Below are 15,304 nucleotides of genomic sequence, written 5' to 3' on the forward strand. Positions count from 1 at the left end.
GATCTTTTTAAGGATTTCTCAGTTGAAGACATTTATAGAAGTTGGGGTATTGTGGCATCTACTACTGCTTCCAAAGCTATGATATAGGAAGTTTGGTCCCCACCGGCACAACAAAGGGTGAAACTGAACTTTGATGGAAGCTCTATAGGTAATCTAGGCCCATCTGGTATAGGAGGTGTTTTCAGAGATAATGAAGGCAAGATAATGGCTTTGTTTTCAGGTCCAATAGGAGTTGGAGATTCCTTAAGAGCGGAAATCTTGGCACTACATCAAGGTGTAAAATTGGCCAAACAGTTGGGGCTACAGCAGATTGAGATAGAGGGAGACTCCAAGTTGGTAATTGGGTGGATGCAATCAGGGGCAGTTGGGAATTTGGCAATATAGACAGCTGATAAGGGAAACTCTTAGCATAACAAGGGAGATGAGTGTTTGGTTCAAGTGGGTAAGGAGATCAGCAAATGGTTTTGCTGACGCCCTAGCAAAACAAGGGACTGCAAGGGAGAGTCTTTTTTGGGCAGTGCTGTAATGTTTGATGTTTATTGGATCAATCTTTTCTAATAAGGGTTGAATTCTGTATTTCAGGTTAATTTATCTCTAATGAAAGTTATCGTTTCTGATAAAAAAAAACTTATTCACTAAAAGATAAAGTAATACACTTTTCAGTTCAGTCATTTTAGCTGTTATCTCCCAATGCCTTGTTCCGGAAATTTTCTTATCATCATTAAAATCATTCCATCTGCTTGTATGAAATAGTTTATTTATATATTTTAATTGGACTGCTTATATGTAATAATCAGTGCAAACTTTTGTCTTTGATAGGATGGCACCTTTAGTAACCTTGCAAAAGAAGGTCTACATGTCAATATTGCGGAGGGAGCTTTCTAAACTTCTTGCTTTCTCTTCTGGGGCATCTAATCATCAATCCTTACAAAATATTGTAATGCTAATAGTTTTAAGTTCTGGTTGTAGGCATCTTAATTCATACTTCCTCATATTTGTTATATGTATTACCTTTGTTTTTATTTGTCAATGCAACTCACATGGGTAAAGGTCACTAAACTTTGTGAGATATCATGATCCATGTAGTGGGTAAACCCTAAGTAGTCAAACTGTTATCCATGATAAAGCTTATGACCTTTTTTTCTCCATTTCCTAATTAGTGTTTTAAAAGCAAGAAGTGCAACTAAAGTGCAAGAACCTAGAACCTGAGGTAGAAGGTGCAAGGTGAAGGGTGTGCCTGAATGATGTGAGACACCACTTTTGAAAAATGAACAAAAGAAAAATTTTATATACAAGGATAGAAAATCTAAATTCTGAAAGAAACGAAAACTTAAAAAGCATTATAGATCAATTGCTCAGTGTCATGTTATTAATGCAAAGGTTGTAGCCTTTGTGTTCAAGGACTACATAGACTAAATTGTTTAAAACTCTTAGGTACAGTCTACAATATAGTAAATAATGTGTTCAACATCAAATTGAAGATTAATTAACCAAAAAATAGCAACAAATTAGAAGAGGTACACCTAGGTTCTGGTTAGTTGTGCACTACAGGATGAGGTACACCTGATGGAATATTAAATGTGTCTTTGCATAAACGGATATCTGTCTAAACAACAGATTCCCTATGTTATTTTATTGTTTTTTTGGAAGACATTTTTTAGAAATACGTGTTGACAAAAAAATATGAAGATAAGGCAAAGAGTTGGATAGATCCCACTAGAAAATTTCTTTTATCTCATATTTTACTAGACTCTGAGATGCTTCTGTCCCATGTTTTAAAAGGTGTGCCCAGACGAACAGGTTAAGCACATTTCAGTGTAAATGTCTTGCTTGAAGCAAAGTGTGGCCCCTTTCAAAAGGCGCACATCTAGTGCACCTTGTGCCTCCGTGCAGGCATGCACCTTTTTAAAATTGTCTTTTTTTAATGGATTCTTTCATATTTTACACTTTTGTAATGTTTTATCATGTACTGAATTACCTCTTATTGTTATTTGCACACTAGTAATTAGGAGTGCTCATAAAAAACTGAACCGAACCGAGAAAACCGGACCAAAAAATGTGGTTAATGAATCGATTGGTTTGGTTACAGTTTGGTATTTTTGAAAAATCAAAGCACTGGTTCGGTTTTTGGTTAACCTAGAAAAAACCGGTGGTTAACCGTACCAACCGATATATATATATTTATGTATGTTATATATTATATATTTTTAATATATATCATATATTATCTATTTATAATATATAATATATTTATAATTATCTATGTATATAACTCAAGGGTTTGAATGCTAGGGGCAAACTGCTTTGGAGGAATTCTGCCATCCTATGGGCTCTTTGGAAGGAAAGAAACAACCAAATCTTTGATAACAATTGTTCTGGTGTAGCTTCAGTTAGGAACAAGGTTATAGGCTTTTTGTGTTCCTGTTAAGTGTACAAAGGGCTTTGAATGGTGTCCTGCTTTTCTCTTTTTCGCAAGATGGACCTTTGTATATTCCCAATGTACAGGTTCTCATTGTACATGGGCTGATGTTACTGGTTTTCATTCATATTTCAATACAATACAATACTTTACCTTCTTAAAAAATATAATATATTATATATTTATAGTATTTATAATATATTATATATTTATATATTTGTTTGTAATATATATTATAAATATAAAAAACCAAAAACCGAAGAACTGAACTGGTCAACGGTTAGCTAGTGGTATCAGTTTGGGGAATTGCAAAAACTGGTAATACCGGTTCGGTTTCAAAAAAGAGCCCATGGTTTGGTTAACCGAACTGTGAGCACCTCTACTAGTAATGGTCTTTTGACTTTTGAAATAAACAAAAACAAAGATCTTTCAAACACTTAAGGCTTTATTTCTTGCAAATAGGATCTTAAATAGCAAAGTTTCTGCAAAACAAGCAACAAGAATTCAACTAATATATGATCTCTAATTCTAAAATGGAATGAATTATGACTACAATACAAAAAGAATCTCTTTATATATGTGCCAAAAATTTGGGGTGGGGGACCCAAACCCCAGTATGGACTTGTTTGGGCTTGTCTCAAGTGGCATTACAGAGATGAGGGCCAATCTCCTAGGATTGGGATGCAAGATATTTAACACCATACCAGCTACTTGAAGTAACGCCTCTAGGAGATGAAAATAAATAGATCGAAAGTTTCACATACTTGAAATGTTGAGTGCAAGAAGACTTCAAATATATTCTCGATAAAGTTCTGATATGCACTAGAATCCTGTTAGAATTAGTATTAGAGAGATCTTAGAAGAAGTACTAGAGAGAAAAGGAGAAGAAGAAAAGAAGAGAAAAGGGAAGAGAAGGAAAAGGCTGGTTTGTACTAGAGAGCAAAATCACTCTCTCTAGTCGGCCAGGTTATATTTTTATGTTTCTATTCAATAAAACAAAAGACTATTACATCCCTGCTTAAGTATGGGACACATCACTTAACATAAACATTACACATCAGCTTAAACATAAATAGAAAAACTAAACTACCCCTATACAGTCGGCACTGACAATTCTCAATTGAGATAACATGGAGTTCGAGGAGATAACAACCTGGAGAAGGCTTCAAAGAGCTGAGGCAAACACAGTCCTATTTGAGAGACTTAAAGTGAAAAGGAAGATCACACTGAAGATCAGGGAGTTGCAGAAAGCCATGGTTATGCTGGTTGGGACTGCTGTGGTCGAATGGTTCAGAAATTTCGTGGAAACGGCACTTCAAACAGACAAGAAGCGGAATGGAAAAGCTCCAAAGAAGGAGGTGATCGAAGGTACTTTGCTGAAAGAAGATGGAACAAAAAGGGAAGGTTCTTGGCATTGGTTGAATACTTCGGAAGAGGGAAGAAACAGCTAGTATGAATTCCCGAAGGAAAAAATGGATCAAGTTGGAGTGAGACTAAAAATTTGTTACAAATTTTCTTGGAAGAAACAAAGAAAAAGATGGGGGTGAAGCAGGGATGTGGAGAAACAAGTGAGCCTTACCCTGAAAAGGAAAAAGAAACTGAAAGTCATTTCTTGGTGAATGGTCTGGGTATTGATAAAGTGGCTTACAATACAGAAAAAAGGTAGTTTAGGAAAAGAAATTGGTGGTTGAAGTTGAAAAGAAACCAGAAAACTGGACGCTTATAGCAGAAGACTTGGTTAGAAAATTGAAGGTAAAAGGACCAATACTGTTTACTCCTTTTGAAGATCGTAAATCTCTTCTAGATTTGTTGGGAGAAGAGCTAGATGTCAGTGTTTTGAGTCTAATATTGAAGACGGGTGGCTACAATGATGAGATGGTCCCCTAGCTCCAACTCTAAAGATTTTTCAGTGGAGGATGGTGTAACCATTCGGATTGTTGGGCTCCCTTTCCACCTGTGGAAGAGGGTGATCTTCCAGTCGATTGCCTCTTTGTGTAAGGCAAAACTTGAAAGTGTTTTTGCTTTAGATCTTCGTTCAGTGGCTTTGAGAATGAACGGAGTGAAACCTGAAGAAATCCCAAGAAAGGTTCAGGTGCTAGCTGATGATGTTTTCTACTCAGCATGGATCTTGGTCTTCATTGAAGCAGCTCTGTGGAGGGAATGCAGGAGAGTGGAAGATGAAGAGCTTGAAGATGAATACCTATGTGGGTCGCAGAGATTGGCTGAATTCAAACTAGCTGAACTTTACTCGGAAATGGAAATTTTGGGGTTGCAGAACACAGAAGGTACTATGAAAGTGGAAAAGTTGAGGCGTGCAAGCAAAGATAAACCATTCGACTGTTGCATGACTTACGCAGAGGTTCTGATAAGGGGAGAAAATGCAAAAGATGAATGTGAAGGCTCTCGTGTTAGTGTGGTTGGCACGTGTACTGCAACTAAACAGAAACAAGGTGTTTCAGCAAATGGGCTTTCAAATGGACCAGGGCCCAACTTAGAGCTAAGATCTACTGCAACTAACTTTGGGCCTAAGGTGTGTTCGATTAATGAAGGGGCTGGGCCTTTGAAGAATTCAGAACAAGTTAAATCTGGGCCTAAACCGAAAGAAGGTGTTTCAGTAAATGGGCTTTCAATTGGACCAGGGCCCAACTTAGAGCTAAGGTCACATGCTCCTTTAAGTGACCACATGATGAGAGAGGCAAAAAAAAGGAGATGATAAAACAGGTCTATCATCGTCCCAAGCTCAGCCCTGTTCGAAGGTTCCCACTGTTAATGCTGCGGAAAAGCTGTCTTGGAGGCCGAGGCTGGTCTCCTACTCCACCAGCCCTGAACGACCAAATCCAAGGTATAGCAGAAGCAAAGAGGAAGAGGACGAGTTTGATTCAGATTGGGTAAACTGTGAAGGGGAAAAGACTGATGAGGAAATTTCTGGAGGTTCCAGTATAGGCAGCGTCAAAAGTAGGTGTTGCAAAAGTTTAATGGAGGAAATGGAAATGGGAACAAGACTTCTGTTCGAACCTTCTTCACCAGCCCCAACTGGACTTCCTTTCGACTCTCAGAAGAGCTACGGACCAATAGTTCCTCACCTGGGCGAGGATAAGACCTCGGTTAAAGATGGAGCAGATCCTATCCTTGTCCAGAGACAAAGCCAAGTTGTTAGTAGAGTGTCTCCCTCATCTCTGCAATCAGCAAGCAAAGCTACAGATCTATCCCCCTCCCCGGCTTGCGCTTCAAAGGTTGGTTTGGAGGAGAACCCCCAATTTAAAAGCCCTTTTGTTTAGTCTTCTGCAGAACTTAGTGCAGACCCTTTGAAGCCTGGCATGATGTGCCAAACCTCTTTGGTTCCTTCTTGTGATTTGGCTAATCTTCCTCTCTCTCTCTCCTGTTGTCTTGTCTGTCTAGCCTGCAGGTGTTTCCAGGTCCTGCCCAACAGCTGCCATTCCTAGCGACTCGGTGGGAGTAACAGAAGAGATAGGGGATGGTGAGGCTGTAGAAGGGTCTAAGGAGGAAGGGGAGCAAATCTGGGAATTAATAGTGATCCTTTTCGAGCAGTTGGTAGAGGTGGAAATTCATTCAGGTTGGGATCAGAAGAGGGGGCTGAACTTATTGGGACTACTTCTAAGGAAAATGAGAGGGAGATTAATAAGAGTGGTACTGGAACTAAAAAGGCAATTAAAAAATTTAGCAAGGATCGGAAAAAAAGTACAAGAAGTAACTTAGATAAAAGCTCCAAACAAGGGGGAGGGGGAGAATTCTAAAAGAAGAAAAAAAAAGATGAGTGAAGTTGAAAGACTTAGGTTTCGTAGATGGCTCTGATGCAGTCTTTGGTAAATATGAATTCATGTTGATGAAAGACCAAGGATAAGCAGAAAGCCGAAATGGAGAGTTTCGTTCAGGCAACAAAATGGAAAAGAATACTTCAGTTGGAGAAGAAGAAGGTCGTTATGGAGGAAATAACAAGCAGAGGGAAGAGCTATTGAAAATCAGGGAAGATCGACGAGCAACTATCATAATGGAATCAGAAGTAGTGGACTGGCTTAAAGGTTTCGTAGATGGCCTTCTATTTGCAGAAAGAATACAAGGGTGGGGAAATGAAACGACAAACAATGGGAAGAGATTCACAGTAGAAAATAGAAGGAACAGAAATGGAGGATTTATTTTACTAACAGAGTTCTTTGGCAAAGGGAGAAAATAACTAGTATGCCTTCCGAAGGGACAAGCTAAATAGGGGTGGAAGATGGTCGCAGGTGCACTTGATGATTTCAACCAGAAAAAATGGGAGTTCTCGAATACTGAAGAGCAAACTATGAGAGGAAAGAAAAAAAATCTGGGGAGGTGAGTGAGAGCCAAACTGGGAAAGCAAACCAGCAAAAGCAAACTAAAAAGATTACTCCTATAACAGTACTTTCGACAGATACGAGTTCAAAAATAATATTGGATGGAAGGAATGGGGACTGGTTTAAGAGGAAAGTTGTGAAAGTGAAAACAGAGGTTAAGGATTGGGAAGAAGTATTGCAAATCCTACTGGAGACGCTTCAGCCAAAAGAGAAAATCACCCTCATCCCATTTGAAAAGAATAAGGCAATACTTGACATGGCCGAACTTCAGACTCTGAGCAGAATCCTTGAAACCAAACTTAGCCAGATTGCAGTGGAAAATCGGTTGCCCTCCTGTAACGAACTAAATATCTCGCAGAAGACCATAGTTATCAAGATTCTGGGTTTTCCCTTCAACCTCTGGCAGGATCACATATTCTATAAGATAGCAGTGGCCTGTGGTGGGGTCTTGGAAGGTTTTTGCATGCAAAACCTTCAAGCGGCAAAGATTAAAGTTGCAGGTGGAAGATTGGAAAAAATCCCAAGAAGCCTGGACATCTTTGTGGATGACTGTTGGAGAAAGGTGTGGTTGGCGTCAGAAGTCGAAGCAAGGTTGTGGAACAGTTTGGAGGTAGAAGAAGATGATGACGTGGACTGTTGGAGGCCATGTGGCGAGAGCTGGGTGGACTGTCCAAAAGGTCAAGTTGACCAGGCGTTTATGGAAACTGAAAAGTCGGGCAATAGTTTAAAGGAGATTGCTTGGCCATTTAAGGGAGATTATTTTGAAAAATTGCGAATGGGATCCAATGGCCCAAAAGAAATCCTATGCTGAGGTGATGCAATCGAAAAAAGGGCCACCTCGCGCTCAATTTACAAAATCAATTGAAAAGTCGGACCCGTGTCTACATAACCCGATCCGAAAGTCTAATCTGGGCTAGGTCTTTCAAGTTGGGTCACGTGACCCTTTTAAAAGTCATGCGCAAAGCTCCCTTGCGTCAATGGGGGACGATGATTGTGGTCTATCATCGTCCCAAAGTGTGCCTATCCGCTCAAATCGTCCCCAAATAGGAGCGACAATCAGAAAACCCTCCCCTCCTCTTCCTTCGGCTGCGGGAAAGACATCGGCGACTGGGTTGAAGCTGAATTGGAGGCCGATGACTGAAGAAAACTCCACTACGCCTGAGAAGCCAAACCCTCGCTACAATAGGGTCTCTCGCAAGGAGACTCTAAAGATGACTCAGATTGGGAGGCATTAAGAGATGTGGAAGAAGATGAGGTTGATCTATTGTCAAGTATTGGTAGCATCAATTCGACAAAGACCTGCAAACTTTTAGACTCTGAAGCTTTCAGAACTGAACTGCTCTTCTCTGAAGATGCTTGTACGAAGATTCTGGAGATACAGGATCCAGGGGCTGGTAACCTTACTGTGGAAAGTGGAAGGCCTACAGGAGATTCTCAGAGAGAGAAGAAAATAGATACAAATCAAGAACAAAGACAGGGTGGTAGTTTTGTGGAGACGGGTTTCCATAGCAAACCGACTTTGGAACCACTTAAGGAACAGCTCCCCCCAACTGCACAGGTGGACACTGTACCTGAACCTGAATCATCTTGGTTTGTCTTTGGAGGAATCGATGAAATCCAAATTCAAGATTGGGGAGTCTCTTCCCCCCTTCCTCTCTTCTTCGCTCCCACTTTTCTGTCAAAACTCATTTGATTTTGATCCTTGTAGTAATCTTCAGCCTTTGAATTTTGTAGTTTCAGTTGTTGAAACGTCACCGGTGGCAGATAATGACCCATGTGCAATAGAAAAAGGAGGGGGTGGTGGAAAAGACAATGAGGAGAGATTGTTTAATGTGATGGTTTTGGAAAAGGATGAGGGCGGGAAATGAAGTTATTGCAGGTACCCAAGAGAAGGAAAAGGAAGACTGTTGTTTGGATGAGGGAGAAGAAGGTTGTAGAGAGATACCCAAAGTAAAAGGAGAGGAACAAAAAGAAGCCAAAAGGAAGTTCGCCAAAGCAAAGGTCTATCTTAGAAAGGGGGTAAAAGATGATAAAAAAAGAAAGAGAAGAATGAAGGAGGTGGAAAGGCTAGCCTGTGGTGTGTCCTATGAGAAGACTGTAAATAGGAAAAGGTTGGGGAAAAAAGAGTGAAATGAAAGTGCTTTGCTGGAATGTAAGAGGTTTAGGAAGTGCAAAGAAAAGGAGAGTCATCAGGAATGTGATAAGAAAGGAGAGACTGGTTATAGTCATGTTACAGGAGACAAAGCTTTCGGACTTGGACAGAAGGTGGATAAGAAGTATTTGGAGTTGCAGGGGTCTAAGTTGGTCTTTTGCCCCGTCGTGGGGTGCCTCGGGTGGAATCCTTACAATGTGGAAGAATGAGGAAATTGACTGTCAAGAGGAACTAATAGGTCAATACTTAGTATCAATAAAAGCCAAGAGGATGAGTGATGGAAGGGAGTGGGTCTTGACTAATGTGTATGGGTCGTATTCATATAGAGAGAGGAACTCATTCTGGGAAGAGCTAGCTGCAATCAGAGGCATATGGGAGGGTCCCTGGTGTTTGGGTGGGGATTTCAATGTAATAAGATATATAAATGAGACAAACAACCCCAACCAACCCTTAACATCTAGCATGAAACACTTCAATTCCCTAATTGAGTCCCTAGAACTAAAAGAGCCTACCTTGTTACAAGCCTCTTTCACCTGGTCAAATCTCCAAGAAAATCAAGTGTGCTCAAAACTGGATAGATTTCTGTACTCCATTGATTGGGAAGAGCTGTGGGGCACTTTGACACTAAAAGCCCTACCTAGAGTGACTTCTGATCATTGCCCTTTAAGCCTTTACCAAGAAAATCTTATTGGTGGCCCCACACCTTTTAGATTTGAAAACATGTGGCTAGAAGTTCCAAATTTTTTGCAAAGGGTAAAAGAATGGTGGTCAGAAGATGGGATTAGGGCTAGAAACAAAGTGGTGAGATTCTCTAAGAAACTGAAATGATTGAAGGAAAAGGTCAAGGAGTGGAACAAAGAGGAATTTTGAAAAATTGAGGTCATAAAGGAGGATTTAGCCAAGGAAAATAGAGGAAGTGGACCAAAAGGAGGCCAGGAAAGAGTGTGGGGTAGAGGATAGAATAGAAAGATGGAACTTAAAAGTACAATTGGAAGAGATTCTAAGAAAAGAAGAGATTTCTTGGAGGCAAAACTCTAGATGTAAATGGCTTCTGGAAGGGGATGGAAATACCAGTTTTTTTCACTCTCTAGCAAATGGGAGAAGACGGAAAAGCCAAATTTCTAGTATAGAGGTGGATGGAAGAGTGATAACTGCAAAAGAGGAAATTGAAAGATGCTTTGTGGATCACTTTAAGTCAATCCTAGCATCCTCTGATGAAAACATGGCAGAATTGGGAGATTTATAGTGGGATAGAGTGCCAGAATCTGAAGTTAACCTCCTAGAAAGAGCCTTCACTATTGAGGAGATACATGAAGCAATATTCTCGATAGATAGATCTAAAGCACCGAGGCCAGATGGATTTTCAATGGCTTTCTATCAGGATTGTTGGGAAATTTTGAAAGATGAATTAATGGATGTATTTGTGGAGTTCTATCAAGAAGGGAAATTATCGCCTGGAGCAAATGCAACTTTCGTTGCTTTAGTGCCAAAAAAGGAGGCCAAAACCCCTAAGGATTACAGACTGATAAGTCTTGTGGGTAGCTTGTATAAAATCATTGCTAAGTCCTGGCTGGTAGGTTGAAGACTGTACTGCCCAATATTATCTCTCAGAAGCAAGGAGCTTTTGTAGAGGGGAGACAAATTGTGGATCAAATTTTAGTGGCAAATGAGTGTGTGGCAGCTAAGAGAAAACAAGGTGACAAAAGTTTGATTTGTAAATTGGACCTTGAAAAAGCTTATGATATGGTGGATTGGTCCTTCCTGTTGAATTTAATGGAAAAGATGGGGCTAGGTGAAAGATGGAGGATGTGGATTAAAGAATATATTAGCTCAACACATTTTTCTATTCTGATGAATGGGGTAGCAAAGGATTTCTTCCAGGCTAAAAGAGGACTAAGACAGGGTGACCCCTTATCTCCATTCTTATTCACCTTTGTGGCTGAGGTTTTGAGTAGACAAATCACCAAAGCTGATCAAGAAAACCAATTTAAAGGTTGGAGAATTGGTAGATTAGAAGTGGTGGTGTCTCACTTGCAATTTGCTAATGACATATTTATTTTTCTGTGAAAGCTGTGATGAAGCCAGTTTAAGGAATCTGAAAAGATTGGTGGATGAATTTCAGCAGGCCTCCAAATTGAAAGTCAATTGGGGAAAAAGCTGCGTAGCCGGAATCAATATTGAAGGGGGGGGGGATATCCAAGCCATGGCAAATCTGCTAGGTTGTGAAGTGAAAAATTGGCCTCTGGAATACTTAGGAATGCCCTTGGGTGGGAATCCAAAAGCTGAAAGCTTCTGGAAACCGGTGGTAGAGAGGTTCATGAAGAAGTTGGCAATGTGGAAGAGAAATTATATTTCCTTGGGGGGAAGAATCACATTGATAAAATCAACCCTTGCAAACCTTCCCACTTACTTCCTTTCCACCTTTAAGATCTTGGTGAAAATAGCTAGGAAATTGGAGAAGATTATGAGGGACTTTTTGTGGGAGCCAGGTGAAGAAAAGAAAGATTATTTAGCGAAATGGGAGCAAGTTTGTTACCCTAAGGACTAGGGTGGATTAGGTATAGGGAACCTAATAAAGAGAAACAAGGCCCTCCTAGGGAAATGGCTATGGAGATTCCCTTGTGAGGAAGAAAGGTTGTGGCACAGGATCATTAAAAGCTTACATGGTGATGCAGATAACGGCTGGGATGCAAAATTAGCCCCCAATGAAGCTCCATCCTCTCCTTGGAAGGCAATCATTGAGGTATATCCTACTTTTCTTCAATTTATCAGGTTTGATGTTGGTTGTGGCAACAAAGTTTTATTCTAGGAAGACCTTTAGGTTGGGGATGTGCCTCTTATGTTCAATTTCCCAGGCCTCTACTCTTTATCAAACTATAAAAACAAACCTGTTGCTAGGTTTGGTGTGCTTTCAGAATCAGGGATCTCTTGGGATTTTGGCTTTAGAAGAGAGTTGAGGGAAATTGAGTGTGAGTCTCTAGGGCTGTTGATTTCAACACTTGAGAGGGTCTACTTGGACCAATCTATAGCTGATTGTAGAGGGTCCCCAACTTCTGATGGTTTATTTTCCTGTGCATCTTTCTTTGGTTTGCTCACTCATATTAACCCTATGGGGGTGAACTTCCCAGTGAGAGAAATTTGGACTAAACCGATCCCTCCAAAAGTACAAGCTTTTTGTTGGGAAGTGTTCCTAGGAAAGGTAAACACTTGTGATGTGCTACAGAAAAGGAGGCCAAACAATTGCCTCTCTCATGTGTCTGTCCTTTGTTTGGGATGTGGTGAAACTCTAACCCACTTGCTATTTTGCTTCTGGTATTTGGAGTGTTGTTTGTTCTCTCTTTGGATGCAGATGGGCTCCCCCACAAGATGTGGTAAATCTATTCAGCCCCTCTTTCCTGTATCAACGGAAGAAAAGGGGAAAATGTATATGGAAGGCAGTGAGAGCAGCTACAGTATGGACTATTTGGGAGGAAAGAAACCTAAGAATCTTTTCAGGAAAAAGCAAAACAATGGAGGAAGTTATTGAAGCCATAAAAATCAGAACTGCACATTGGGTGAAGACCATGGAGATTTTTAGAAACTACTCCATGAATGAGATACTAAGGAATTGGGCTGAAATAGCACAAACAGGTGTACCCAAAGTTCTTGTAAGCATGGAATGGAAGCCACCAGCATGGAACAAACTAAAACTGAATTTCGATGGGAGTTCTCTTGGCAACCCTGGAAGGGTAGGCATAGGGGGTGTGTTTAGAAATTATCTGGGTGTGGTGGTGGCACTCTACTCTGGACCAATAGGTTATGGTGACTCAATACAGGATGAATCTCTAGCCCTACTTCAAGGTCTAAAGATGGCTGAGCAGATAGGAACAACAGACTTAGAAATTGAAGGAGACTCTCTATTAGTCATCTCTTGGGCCAAAAACATCACATCAGAACCTTGGAAGCTCAAGTTTATTTTCAGAGAAATTGACACACTTGCAAGGAAGTTCAACTCTTAGTTTGGTTGGGTTAAAAGGGATGCAAATGGGGTGGCGGATACCCTAGCAAAACAAGGGGCAAATAGATCTTCATTGTATTGGGCAGAATTGTAACTGATTGCTGGAGGTTGCAATTTCCTATGCAATCTTTAGCTATTGTATCTTAATCTCTCTGTTATTAATGAAAGATTTTTGCTGATAAAAAAAAAGTTGAAAGACTTAGGTGTGGTGTGGATTATGAAAGAGGAGGCACAAGAAGGAGAGAAAGCTGGGTTAAATTAAGCTGAGTCTTTGGGTCTTTTTGCTTGTTTTTCCATGATGATAATTAGTTGGGATGTGAGGGGATTGGGGAGTTCAAGAAAGGAAGTGTAATTAGGGAAGCCCTTAGGAAAGAGAAACTGAGCATTATCTTAATTCAAGAGTCAAAGCTGACAGAGGTGGATAGAAGATGGGTGAGGAGTGTATGGTCAGCTAGAGGGTTAAGCTGGGTATTTACACAATCATCGGGAGCATCAGGAGGCATCATTACAATATGAAAGAATGAAGAGATGGACTGTACTGAAGAACTAATTGGAAATTTTATAGTAACAATCAAATTGAGAAGGAAAGAGGATGGTTTTGAGTGGGCCTTAACCAACGTCTGTGGACCTAACTCGTATAGGGAGAGGGATGATTTTGAGAGGAGCTTGCAGCCATTAGAGGTCTTTGGAATGGACCATGGTGTTTGGGGGGTGATTTCAATGTCATAACATTCCTAAATGAGACTACCAATCCAAACCATAGGGTCGCCTCCAGCATGAGAAAGTTCAACCTATTTGTGGACTCATATGAACTGAGAGAGATACCCATGTTGCAAGCAAACTTCACTTGGTCCAATTTCCAAGAAGAATCCCTATGTTGTAAATTAGATAGATTCTTATTCTCTTCAGATTTTGAATTTGCGTGGAGGGGACTGGTAGTAAGGGCTCTCCCTAGACCTACCTCAGATCATTGTCCAGTTAGGTTATCCCAAGAAAACTTAGGAGGGGGGCATGTCCTTTCCGGTTTGAGAACATGTGGTTTTTTCATCCCGATTTTATAAAAAAGTTCAACTGTGGTGGGAAGAAGACCAAGTGGAATTCAGGTGGAAAGGGTACAAGTTTTATAAAAAGCTACAGGCCTTGAAAGCTAGAATCAAAGCCTAGAATAGGGAGGAATTTGGAAGAGTGGAAGAAAGAAAAGAGTGGATTGCCAATAGGATTCAAGAAATTGATGGAGGTGAGCCAAAGAGGAGATTGACGATAGGAGAGAGGGAAGAATGTTGTAAGCTGAAACAAGAGTTGTAGGAAATCATAAGGAAAGAGGAGATAAATTGGAGACAAAAATCTAGGTGTAAGTGGCTGAAGGAGGGAGATGGGAATACCAAATTTTTTCATACCTTAGCAAATGAAGGAAGAGGAAGAATTTTGTGGGGAGACTGGAATGGAATGGGGAAGTGATTACAAGTGAGGAGGAGATAGCAAGAGCTTTTGTGGAGCATTTCAAATCCATTTATGACAGCCCAAGAAGAGAGAGAGAAGAAATTCCTAACCTTGATTGGCTTCCAGGGAATAGAGCTTTGATGGATTAGCTAGAAAAGAATTTTGAGGTCCAAGAAGTAAAAGATGCTATTTTTTCAATGGAAAGATCTAAAGCCCCATGCCTAGATGGTTTCACGATGGCCTTTTACCAAGATTGCTGGGATATTATAGGTGGTGATTTAATGGAGGTCTTCTTGGAATTCTTTGAGAGAGGTAAGATAAATTCGGGTGCCAATGCTACTTTCATAGCTTCGATTCCTAAAAAGGTAAATGCAAATCAACCAAAGGATTTTAGGCCCATATGCCTAATTGGTAGTATCTATAAGGTAATCTCAAAGGTCTTGGCAAAAAGAATAAAAAAGGTACTACCATCCTTGATTTCTCCGAACCAAGGGGCATTTATGTCAGGAAGACAAATTATTGATTGGATCCTTATTGCCAATGAATGTGTGGATTACAAAAAAAGACAAGGAGAAAAGGGCCTAATTTGCAAATTGAACTTGGAGAAGGCCTATGATTTGGTGGATTGGGGTTTTTTACTGGAAGTATTGAGAATTAGAGGATTTGGAGAGAGGTGGTGCATGTGGGTTTAGGGTTGTATCTCTTCATGCCACTACTCCATTCTAGTTAATGAGGTAGCCAAGGATTTCTTCTCGGCAAAGAGAGGTTTAAGACAAGGGGATCCTCTTTCTCCTTTCCTTTTCATCCTGATAGTTGATGTGTTGAGTGTCTAGATTACTAGAGCGGATGCTGGAAATTTGCTTAGAGGGTGGAGAGTAGGGAGGGAGGAAATAGTTGTAACCCACCTTCAATTTGTTGATGACTTGATTCTTTTTTGTGAAGGAGATCCGGAGGAGCTGGAA

At 40.4% G+C, this 15,304-nt stretch overlaps 1 protein-coding gene across 18 annotated transcripts in view; it reads left to right on the forward strand.

Moving 5' to 3' along the window:
• The window catches only part of ASG3 (SNF2 domain-containing protein / helicase domain-containing protein), a 69,696-nt gene that overhangs the window by 14,960 nt on the left and 39,432 nt on the right, over positions 1-15,304 (forward strand). For all 18 annotated transcript variants that reach the window (XR_016080904.1, XR_016080905.1, XR_016080910.1 and 15 more), the window contains one exon: positions 820-937. Coding sequence is in view for 5 of the 18 variants with exons in the window: in XM_088895832.1 (XP_088751958.1) it covers positions 820-937 (118 nt within the window). In the remaining 13 variants the exon portion in view is untranslated. The remainder of the gene's footprint in view (positions 1-819; positions 938-15,304) is intronic.

Source organism: Nelumbo nucifera, chromosome 1 (assembly GCF_055504915.1).
Source record: "Nelumbo nucifera cultivar China Antique chromosome 1, China Antique-T2T, whole genome shotgun sequence".
In the NCBI taxonomy this organism is placed as follows: domain Eukaryota; kingdom Viridiplantae; phylum Streptophyta; class Magnoliopsida; order Proteales; family Nelumbonaceae; genus Nelumbo; species Nelumbo nucifera.